Below are 13,313 nucleotides of genomic sequence, written 5' to 3' on the forward strand. Positions count from 1 at the left end.
AGTCAAGTTTACATTAGTTTGTAAGTTGATTTCCACTTTGATGGAAATATGTTTAACAAACTCAATGTAACCATTCAGTGGAAAACAACATTTTTCACTATAGATTTTAGACCTAGGGCGCCGCTATCTTATGTCTGATGTCACGCGGTTGGTTCAGTTCCCTCAGCTGAACAGATACAATGGAAGTAATGGACTGAACACAGAGACTGGAAAGGCTAATTTAACCAAATGCCTGAAGTTGTGGGTGTGAAGATGGTGCAAATACAAGCATCAGATGTGTGTCTAATACAAAAATATATTCATTCTATTTTTCTTTTTTCTCCTTTTAATTACCGATCATTTAGACATTATATAAAATTAAACCACTGTTTTAAATTCAGAAAAGTTAAGAAAATAATATTTAGTCAAATAATCCTCTCATTTTCAATCAAATGAAAAATTATTTTGAACATTTGTCAGTTTCAGTAAAAAAATAAATAAGTAAATAAACAAAAAAATGGTCTAAAAATAAGCTAAAAAACACACTCACAGACACACAATTTTTGTAATTTGTTGGAAAAGTTCTGACATCAGTCACTGTCAACAGTAAGCATTATTTAGGAATTGTTAAGTTTAAATTGCAATAAATAAAAAATTCTAGTTGTTCAAATCACTACTTGACTTCACAAGAGTTAACTGTTAACTTCAAGGCAACTTAGTAATTCAAATGAAAGATGATTTGATATCATTGGTTCAAAATTAATTTTGCCCTTTAGTTTTACTTGCCAAAAATAAGTTGAAAATGTGTGGCAAAATTAAATGAAAACACACCAATTTCTTTTGAGGGTTTAGAATAATTAAAAAAAATTTAATTTTACCTCATAAATCGAGTCAATCCAAAGAAACTTGAGAATTGCTCTCTTAATTTTTACAAAAATGAGACAAAAAGGGGGAAAACTAGTGGACAACAGATTTACATGTTAAACACATATACATAATTACACATACATGGTTTAAGAGGACTCTATTAAGGCATAAAGTATTTTATACAGTAAAAACACTTATTATATGATCTTACCTTACCACTATATCCAACCTTCAAGCCTACACACACAAAGAGACGCACACAAAATTGTAGTGCACATTCATGTATCTTCTGATGAAAAAAAAAGACTTATACTATATTTAAAAACACAAAATAAATATGCACCAACTTCCAAATGAAGCATTACTTTAGCTTTGTAACACATAAAATATATTCAAATATTAATAGCATATCGAAGGTTGGATCTTGGTGGCCAGAGGAGAAAAGACTGTGATAAGACGAAACGGAATCTCAGAGCCATTATGAGAGAGTCTGGACCTGAATAAGCCAAGATGAAAAGGACTCTGCAGTGATATCCTAACAAAGCAGGTACACAGAGGGTTATTTGTCTTTGCTTTAAATGAGATTTAAATCTACACGGACAAATGGAAACACACAAACATGGCAGCCAGGCAACAAACCAGAAAGTAAAATTGAGTGTGTGTGTGTGTGTGTGTGTGTGTGTGTGTGTTTGAATGTCCAAGCAACACTGAACATGAATGAAAAGATACACAAACACGTTCACAAATGTATATGGGCGTAAAAGCAAAACCTTAAGGAAATAAAAGCCACTGATCTGAAATGATGAGAAGCAACATGTTTTAAACAATGTCACGACTCTGTTAACAACACTGACGGAAGATTCCCATAACACACACTCGTACATGCACACACACACACAAATATACAGCACAAACACACCCCCTAGAGCTCATTGGTGTTATATAGATGCTATAAAACTCACATAGACCACATTTGGTACAGCAATGAGGACAAGCATCTGAATCACTAATGCATCTGAATTAAAAAAATAATCATAATAATACAAATATATGGTTGAGAAAAAGCCTTATGACTGCAAAGTAACATCAATATATAGGTTTGTTCACTGCGGTCTGGTTGTTAAGAGAGATGATCAGTCAAGCATCAGAGCAGATGTGCAAATATAAGCCAATTTAAACACTAAAAATTAACCTCCAGCTCTGCTCTTTTGGAAAGAGAGCTTTAGTTTTTAACAGGATTTTTACAGCCATTGGCAAATACCTGATCATTTAATGTTAATCTTTTTGAACATATTTTAAGAAAGTAGTTGGAATGTATACTTAATGTAACTTTTTATTATATAATTATTTTATTTTTAAAAAATAATCAATTTAATAATTTTATAATTATTTTGGTGGGCAGGTATTAAATATTTTATTAAAATAAAATAAATATAGTGTAATAAATCGTAATATAATGTATAATATATCCAATATACACTATTTATATGTTATTAAATTATATTAAAATTGAATTTGTTAACTATTTTTACATTTAGGACAGTTGTAAAAATAATAATATTAAAATTGACATCATCCATCTATATACAAGCACAAAATTATATACAATCTCAGACATCATCCATCTATATACAAGCACAAAATTATATACAATCTCAGACATCATCCATCTATATACAAGCACGAAATTAAATACAATCTCAGATTATTGTTGTTAAAAAATCCAAAAGTTCAAGATTTTATTAGTGTATACATAATATAATATAATATAATATAATATAATATAATATAATATAATATAATATAATATAATATAATATAATTTAATATAATATAATACAATATCTAATATAATAAAATATATAATATAATATAATATAATGTAATATAATAAAATCTAATAAAATACTATCTAATACAATATATAATTTAATAAAATATATAATATAATATAAAAAATTATAATATATTATAATATAATATAATATGAAATAATAAAATATTAAACAAAATAATATAATATAAAATTATTTAATTTAATAATATAAATAATAAAATCTAATAAAATAAAATCTAATACAATATCTAACATAATAAAATCTAATACAATATAAAATAATATAATATAATATAATATAATATAATATAATATAATATAATATAATATAATTTAATTTAATATAATATAATATATTATAATATTGTTGTTTAAAAAAGGGCAGGTATGTAATTTCTATTAACTAATAGAAATTACTTTATGATCTACAACAGATAATTTTTTACTATTTTAATAATAATGCAATTTAAGAAACATGAACCTGATAAATGTATGCACATTAAAGTTTTTCCTTTGCATAATAAACATTTCCCTCCAGGCTTGTCTATCATATCTAGATGAGCACGTACACTGAGCTGTGCTGGGAATGGGCATCGGCGGGAACGTGACTGCAGGCCGCTGCAGGTCGATGGTGAGAGCGGCTGAAACAGCAGGAGATAAGAACAAATGAAAAGAGCCCAGAAGCTCAGTATCACTTACTTATTACTGATAGCGCTGTTAGCCTCTCTGCACCACAGGCGGAGGCTAAGAAAACATGCTTTAACACTTCACTGTTAAAAAAAAAAAAAAAACGATATTCCAGCATGCACATGAAGACAAAAGGGCTGCTACCATATCATGCACACATTTTTTTCAGGCACATATCACAGTCAAACCCAGCAGTGCCTTATATATGAGCCTATGAACAGAGATCATGATATTTGATGAGAAATTGTTTGAGTAGGGCCTTCTGAAATCCATACGATTTGTTTCCTGAATTCCATTTTTGTCTATTTGAATTTTTTTCTGACTACAAACAAGAGATACTATAGTAGTTTATAGTGAATAGTACGGTGTTTAAACCACACTAAAGTACTTGAATTAATTTGTTGCGGCAATTCTATATTTGCTATGGTAATATAAAAAACTACAGTAATGTAACAACCCAATACTGTGCCAAGTTTTTTTTTTGAACAGTAGGGTATATTACATTACACCACAGTTTATCATAGTAAAAACTAAAATTTACAACAGTATTTATTAGAGTTGATAATATGCCGTAGAATTCACTAACAAAGCAATACACTTTACTATACTAAGGCACAAAAATACTATTTACTCTAAATAACTATAGTATTTTTGCATGTGAGTATGGGCTATTTTAGCATTTACAATACATTTTCACGTCCACCCAATTGAAATCATGAAATTGTTTCTATTTAATAATAATCTAGGAATAATTAAACTAATTTTACATTTCAGGAACCATATGAAATATTAAAGTGTTCTCAAATCAGATCCCTAGTTAAACACATTTATCTTGGCAAGTTTCCCTGAAGACTCTGTGAGTTTCAATGCGTAAAAAATATAAAGACAGCTTTAATCAAATAAAACACTGAGATTCATGTGTTTACATCCTCATTTAGCAAATTGTCAGAGGCTGAAAACACTATGAATGATACATGTGCATCAGATTAATGTGGTATATCCAACTGCGTCATTCATTCATAAAGACGTGAAGAGATCACTCTTTGCAGTTGGATTTTTAAAAAACAATAAGCCCATATTGTCAATTGATTAGGTGTACACACACACTGCTACTTTCATTTTTTTATTTATCCAAAATTTGACAAATTCTGTGACATTTTGTTACACAGCTTAGAGTCCTATACCGATGACATTTGTTTCTAAAGGACATTAAGGGATCACTATTTACTATCTTGTATTTGGTTGAATAGACATCAGAAACCAGAATGTCTGAGCCAAATGAACCAAAAATCCTGGCCAAATTACAGAAACACTTACTGTTTTCTGAAAAACATTGAGGTTTTGTGGTAAAATACAGTAATTGCTGTTCGAATCCACATCTCAGATACCAAGTTTACGCCAAATATGAAGTTAAATATTTAAGCAAATAGATACTAAAATAAATACAAATGTGTCAACAGAGGCAAATTTCTGCGTGATGGCACGAATGATGCAAAATGTGCATCACAAGCTTCTAGCAAAGGCAAGGAATTTGCCTCAATTGTGTAAAACGCAGAGATTAAGCTAGAGCGAGTAGTGTGATGCACATTTCTACATGCTTAGTCTGAATGCAGAGTTAGTGACTAACAGAAATCAATCCAAAGTCATTTGGTAAATCTTTTTTGGCCACCAAAACAGACGTACAGTTGCTCTTTATGGTAACTGGCGTTAGAAAAGTAGCATCTTGTGTATTAAAAATGAATGTTTACATTATCGAAGTGCTAGAAATGGAGTGTTCTCTGTTTAATTACTGACTAGCTATCGAAGACTGTCTTTTTTAGTTCTGTTGGTGTCCATTGTAATTGGTTGTCATCTCATGTGAATCTAGTGCGAGTTTGATCAGGGTTGGAGCTAAACTTTGTGTATATTTATTTGAGCAATATCACACGAGTAGCAGTGTGATATGGCTGTATATTGGCACTGGTGGGAGGCGTGCGCAGTGCCGATATACAGCCATATCGCACTGCTACGAGTGTGATATTGCATTTATACAACAGTTTAACAGCATAATTGTGTATATAAATACAAAATCAAACATGGAGAGTCTCAAAAACCCTTTTGTATGAGGAACTACTTACTTCCGCATTGGATTCAAATCATAAGCTGACAGTTAAACAGTTAAACAACATTTTTTTTTTACTTGAAGATTGATCCTAAATTTGTTATATTCATCATCACCTGAAGGCATGTGTTAAATCACTGAGAAGCTATAGAGATTTTTATTTTACAGACATTGCCATGAAAAGCCATTGCAGTCTGAATAGGGCTTAATTTAGTTTTTTGAACTGGATTCCGAGATTCCATCCGTGCTTTCGGCTTCGCGTAAATCATACGACCCACGTTGAGGATATGGAGAGAGGTGAAAGACACAAAGAAAGGAAAGAGATATAAGTGACAGAGAGAAAGAGAAGGGTGGGAGAACACGAGAGAGAGCAGGAAAGAAAAACAATGACCTTTTCCAGATGATATCGGTACTAATCCTGTGTTTGAATCCCTGCTGAGGTCTCTGAATCTGGGGGAAGCTGATAAACATGAGCCGAAATGCACAGCAGCCGGTGTAAGTCTGCCGTGCCATGCACAGTTTTGGGTTGTTACACATAAACATACCGGCACTTGTGAACATTCATTTTAGCATCTACACGCATGCACAATCACATACAAGCTGGAGAGAAGTTATGGGACACCATCTGTCAAAATTTGATTGATGGATGCCACGCCCCTTTTAAGGATGGGACATTTCAGTCTAAGTCCTGCTCTTTATATATATATATATATATATATATATATATATATATATATATATATATATATATATATATATATATATATATATATATATATATTAATGTTTTATTCAGGGTTTCTGCAGGTTTTACCTAGTCAACTTTAGGACCTTTTAAGGAGTCTAGAGATTTCAGATTTTTACTTGCCCCATTAAAAAAAAAATTATTACTTGAATAATACTTAGATAATGTGTCAAAACAAACAAAAATATATTCCTTTCTGTCTGTCTTGGTCAGTGTCCTTACAACATATGGTTTATAAATATATGGAGAACTTACAAACGTTATTTTAAGGAACCATATTGTTAAATAGGTTTGTAAATAGAGTTTTGTTATAAGTTTTATTGAGCTGCTTTGTTGGTGAATGTATACTGTTAACAGGTGTTGGCCTGATTTACATGGACATTGGAAAATTAAGACCTGTTTAAAATAATTTAAAATCTACAAGTCACATTTTCAGCGAATTTAGGACTTTTTAGGTCGTAAAGTTTTGTTTTTTAATTTAAGACATTTTAAGACTTTAAGACCCCGCGGGTACCCTGTTATTTTTATAAATCTGTTAATATATTCTAACCAATGCAATTGAATTCTATATGTCTTAAAATTCCTGTAATTTGATTCTTATCGATTAAATTAAATTAATATAATATTTCCAGTAAATACTTTCTATTCAGTTCAATTAAATGATAACTCCAGAAATTAGATAGTATTTAAACTAATTAAATTATATATATATATTTATAAAAAATAGATTTTTAAATATAAAATTTACTAATTGTTTAAGCCAACTGTCTGTGGATTAGGATTGTCGCGATACTGGAATTTGGTACAAATCAATACAAAAATTTTAAAAACGCTGTTTAAAATTTCAGTATCAATTGGTTCCGAATTCCAGTATCGTGACAACTGTACTGTATTTGTGTGTGTGTGTGTGTGTGTGTGTGTGTGTGCCTGTAATTGCTATAGTTGAGTTACAGATGTAGATTATAATTTTAAATAAACTTTGCCATCAAGAAGGAATTGAAAGATAATGTTGATGTTAACAGGTTAGGAAGTATAATTTAAAATGGTGGTTTGCCGATAAGAAAAAGTCCCACCGTAAAAGGAGCGTGAGAGCAATCAATTAAATTTTGACAGATGGTGTCCCATAACTTCTCTCTCACAGTGCAATGTGTGTACCCCTAAGACTGAAAAATAAGAGTATAAGAGAAGCATTTAAACACATGCTGTATCAATGCTGGTTCATGCCTGAATTAGTCTCTCATTCACAGACACTAGCTCATTGTGCTTTTCAGATGAAATACAAAAGTTCCATTATTCAGCTGTTATTTTCTCATGCATCATTGTACTTACAAAAATAAAAAAGAAATGTGAGAGAGGACTCAAATACAATATTAAAGACATGAAAGGCAAAAAAACTGAACATTTATAATAATTAATTTGATCTCTATATTAATTAAATGTTTCTGCTATACATTAAAGTAATGATACATATATACATATACATACATATACATATATGTATATGTATGTGTGTGTGTGTGTGTGTGTTTATATATATATATATATATATATATATATATATATATATATATATATATATATATATATATATATATATATATATACGACAAAAAGAATCATATTAAATGTGATTATGTTTCAACAGTGCACATGTTCCATGCAAATATAGAAAGTTTTTTTTAATTTAAAATGAAGTCACAGCAACATCAATTGAGAAAACTCATAGGAGTGGCCAGTACTCCCAAAATCTGACTTTAAATACTGTATATAAATTCTTATATAAAAATAAGCTATACTTTAATAAGCTGAACATAAATGATGATGTTTTAAAGCATTTTGTAAAGTGGTCCCACACAAGGAAAACAAATACTATGTAAGTCAATTATGCTGATTTCTAACATTCTTCAAAATATCTTCTTTTGTGTCCAACAGAAGAACAAAAACTCAAACATGTTTGGAAAAAGCTGAGGGTTAGTAGATTGGATGTTCAATGATTGACAAATGAAAGGTGATTCAATTTCATTATTTTCTTTTTTATTAGCATCACTGGATTGATAAGATGAACTGATAAGATGAGATTTACTAACAATTGAATCAGTCTGGTGTCAGTGCACAAACAGCTCCACCTTATGTAACATCCACATTAAAAACAAGTCTTAAAGGGATAGTTCACAAAAAAAATAATATTCTGTCAATTGTTTTCACCCTTAATTTGTTCCAAAGCAGTTTGAGCTTTAAACACAAAAGACGATATTTTGAAGAATGCTGGAAACCGGTTACCATTGACTTCCATAGTAAGTAAAACAAATACTGTGGAAGTCAGTGGTTACCGGTTTCCGACATTGTTCAAAATATCTTCATATGTGTTCAAAAGAAACTCAAGCTAGTTTGGAACAAGTCAAGGGTAAGTAAATAATGACAAGACAGAATGAGCCAAATATTAAACAGCTGCTGTACGAACACACGTGTGTGTCCATCAGTTGAACTCTACATAAAATAAAGCTGTGACGTTGATTGGAAATATAAACAGCCTACTTCTTCTACAGCGGATGTGAGTGTGCTGTTGGATTTAATAGGACAGGAGAAATGACTAGAACGGAGCAATTTAAGTTGACATTTTCTACCTGCTGTCATTGACCGCTTAGAGAAGCCTCGGTCGGCAAGTAGAAAAGTAAAGTGTTTGTGCTAAACATTAATTTTTCATAAATCAATTGCTCTTGGATGGTATTTGTGCCCAAAGGATAGACAAACAGACATTTACAACGGACAGAAATAAATTACATATTTATTATGGATGCAAAGCACTTCACAAAGCTGCCAATTTTGGTGGATATCACCAACAAATAAATGCACTGAACAATAAATAATTAATGTATAACTTTTTAACCCAGCCCATAACAATTTCTGTAGAAGTAAATGAAAAGAACTCCTCACAGAGAAGAGCACATGAGCAGAACTAACTCCCAGCAAAACAACAGATGACCCAAGAAATGACCTCAGAAACGTCAGTTCTAATGATGACGAACACATACTTCCTAGAATATTTCCCATGTTAGCTAGCATTCCCAAACAGCACCCCAAAGAGAGGAGACTTTTCCCCAGTAATTTTAACCTGTATGGTTTGAATAAACTTCTTCTGTTAAACACTACAGTTATAGTATTTCCCAGACAAGAAGTCTAATATGTAATATTTATTATGTAATATATATGATGCACTGCAAATTTGCATCAAGAAAAAAAGAAATGTTGCATCACAAATACAGATACCCCACCCACACACTCTCATTTACACACTACGGACAATTTTGTTTTACCCAATTCACCTGTACCGCATGTCTTTGGACTGTGGGGGAAACCAGAGCACCTGGAGGAAACCCACACAAACAAAGGGCAAACATGCAAACTCCAAACAGAAATGCCAACTGGCCCAGGCGGAAATCGAACCAGCGACCTTCTTGCAGTGAGGCGACAGTGCTCACTGTGTTGCCCAATACAGATACTTGTTGCACAAAATAAAACATTTAGATCCACTGCTTTTTCCACAAAAACTAAATCCTTTAGTTGTAAAAGCATTCAAAACAGAAATTTCCCAGTTTCTTTGGATTTAGGATTACTAGTTAATTGGATGAAACATTTTTTTTCATTTATTTTGTAAGTTACGGATGACATTTCTTTAAAATTACAATAAAAAGTGCCTTATTTTCATACATTTATTTTTATTTTCAGACAACACAAAACCAATGTTTTGTTGGAATGAGCCCAACTTTCAAATCACACAACAATTCTATATATTTATAGAATTATATATGTACTTTTCTGAACAATATTAATTGAAAAAATCTCTAAATATAAACAGTATTATTAGAAACTTAATTTTAAGGATTCAAGTGACCACTGTAAACGACATTTATTGTCTATCAAATATGAAACAAGAAGTGTGTTTGAAATGAATTATACATTGACAATAAGGTTAATATGACTAAGATGCACTAGGTCAAAACTGCATTGAGAAAAAGAAAATGAGATATGTTGCATTGGTATTTAAGGCACATTTATAACTTCATTTAGAATACAGCTATGGATAGAAATGCAGCGTTTACAACGGTTACACTAAAAGCATTTAGCTTCCCTCCTTTCACACACAAAAAATAATTTAATTAAATCCTTCAGATTTAAGAGCATTCAGAATTGAAATATAAATAAAAAAAGTAAAAGAGCTGGAAATTCTCAGTGTGTCTGCATTTATGATTTACAGTGGATTGAGTGAATCATTACTTTTGCTTGATTCTTTTAGTTACTCGAGTTGTGCGGCTGAAGAGCAAATGGATGAATGAAAGTTACAGATGACATTTCTTTGAAATGCAAAGTAAAAAATAACAAAAAAGGTGCAAAGTTCTTACACATTTATGTTCATATTTAGACAACACAATACCAATGTATGTTTATACCCTCAGAATCAATATTTGGTGGAAAAGGGTTCATTTTCATATCACAAAGTATAAATACTTGCTATAAAATGGCTAAAACTATCCTTTGTTATTATGACCAAATTTCATTTTCTGAACAATTAAAAAACTCTAACTGACAACACTTTAATTTTAAAAAGTGGCCCCTTAATTTGCTCCATATACAGCAGAAGTCAGAATTATTAGGCCCCCTTAAATTATTAGCTCCCTGTTTATTTTCTTCCTAATTTCTGTTTAACGGAGAGATTTTTTCAATACATTTGTAAACAAAAGTTTTCACACAATTCATCTCTAATAACTAATTTATTTTATCTTTGCCATGATCACAGTAGATAATATTTTACTAGATATTTTTCAAGACACTTCTATACAGCTTAAAGTGACATTTAAAAGCTTAACTAGGTTAATTAGGTTAGGGTCATTTGGGAAGTTATTGTATAATGATGGTTTGTTCTGTAGACTATCGCTTTTCTTTTCCACTATTCTGTAGACTAAATTGCCTAAATGCTAATATTTTTTAACTTAAAATGTTTTTTTAATTTTTTTATCAAAACTGCTTTCATTCTAGCCAAAATAAAACAAATAATACTTTCTCCAAAAGAAGAAATTTTATCAGACATACTGTGAAAACCGGTTGCTCGGTTTTACATCTTTTGGGAAATATTTAAAAAAGAAAAAGAAAATTAAAAGGGGGGCTAATAATTCTGACTTCAACTGTTTATCTGTATATATAGTGACATCACTATAAACAGCATTTATTATCACTGTCTACAGAACTGTCTGGTGTCTGACACTATATCCACTATACATATCCAGACATTTTTAAATTCAGGACAATGTGATAATAGTAAAGAATTATAGTTCATTTATAGCTGGATATTTACCATTTCATCTATATTTCCTTGACCTTTAACCTGTGCTATATGCAACAAACATGCATGTCTGCTTGTGCTTGTATTAATAAATGCATATCAAACATGCACGCAATTACAACACCCTCAAGCAGAGTGAAAGACATGCAGCAACACATGAAACGTGTACCTCTTTGATGGAGCTACGAGTTTTTTCCCTCCATTCGTCAGAACTGAGCTCGAAAGTGCAGTGAACGTACGTCTCCCTTTCATATGAGCCCAGGATAAACAACCTAGAGAGAGAAAACACAGGTAAATGAGGGAACATATCACTTTTGTTATTTTAAAGTACTTTTTTTCACACAAAAGAGCCGAATCTGTGTTCAGACACACAAAATGAAAAGGAAATGATGTTTTCATCTTGTGCAATATGTATTTAGCTCTGCAAACTCATCGATGGTCATTAAGTTCAATAGATTGTTTATAAAGCTACTACTGCCATCTGCTGGTGCACATAGTTTACAGCAAACGAAAATTTTTATTACAAGCACTGAAAATGTACTTTATCATACTTCTATTCAAACGTTTCATTACTAAGCAATAATTTTATATATGTATACACACACACACACACACACAGAGAGAGAGAGAGAGAGAGAGAGAGAGAGAGAGAGAGAGAGAGAGAGAGAGAGAGAGAGAGAGAGAGAGAGAGAGACAGTTGAAGTCAGAATTATAGGCCCTAATTAAATTTTTTTATTTTATATTTTTTTATTTTATTTATTTATTTATTTATTTATTTATTTATTTTATTTATTTATTTATTTTTTTCAAACATTTCCCTAATGATGTTTAACACTAACAGGGCAAGGAAGTTTTCACAGTATGTCTGATAATATTTTTTTTCTTCTGGAGAAAGTCTTATTTGTTTTATTTTGGCTACAATAAGTGGAGGTTTACATTTTAAACCACTTTAAGGTCAAAAGTATTAGCCCCTTTAAGCCAATTATTTTTCTGAATAGTTTCCGAGTCTACAAAACAAACCATCATTATTCAATAACTTGCCTAGTTACCCTAACCTGCCAAGTTAACCTAATTAACCCAGTTAAGCCTTTAAATGTCGCTTTAAGCTGTATAAGTGTCTTGAAAAAATCTTGTAAAATATTATCTACTGTGATCATGGCAAAGATAAAATAAATCAGTTATTAGATATGAGTTATTAAAAACTATTATGCTTAGAGATGTGTAGAAAAAAATCTTCTCTCTGTTAAACAGAAGCTGGGAAAAAATAAATGGATCGATTCAGGAGGACTAATAATTCTAACTTTATACATATATATATATATATATATATATATATATATATATATATATATATATATATATATATATATATATATATATATACATATATATATATATATATATATATATATATATATATATATATATATATATATATATATATATATATATATATATATATACATATGTGTCAATTTATACATAGGCTTTTATTTATGTTGTCTAGCTGCTATGGATTTTAATAATTTTGCAACATAGGTGAACATATATGTGCATATATACAATTTTATATATGTCACATATATTAAAAACCTATATCAAAACAGATTCTTTCCATATGTGCCATCCCTTACACCTTAACCCACCCTTAAACCTACACATATCACCAAAGCTTTCCCTAACCCGTATCATACATCATAAGCACCAGATGTGTCCTGAAATACATTGTGAACACAGTAATTACACTGTATTCATTTGC

General features: G+C 30.6%; 1 protein-coding gene across 1 annotated transcript in view; it reads right to left on the minus strand.

The window, feature by feature from the left end:
• pdzd8 (PDZ domain containing 8) overlaps nt 1-13,313 on the minus strand; it is a 69,715-nt gene that overhangs the window by 25,325 nt on the left and 31,077 nt on the right. Inside the window, exon 3 of the mRNA XM_684682.11 lies at nt 11,724-11,826. Within this exon, the coding sequence (XP_689774.5) occupies nt 11,724-11,826 (103 nt within the window). The remainder of the gene's footprint in view (nt 1-11,723; nt 11,827-13,313) is intronic.

Source organism: Danio rerio, chromosome 17 (genome assembly GCF_049306965.1).
Source record: "Danio rerio strain Tuebingen ecotype United States chromosome 17, GRCz12tu, whole genome shotgun sequence".
Lineage (NCBI taxonomy): Eukaryota > Metazoa > Chordata > Actinopteri > Cypriniformes > Danionidae > Danio > Danio rerio.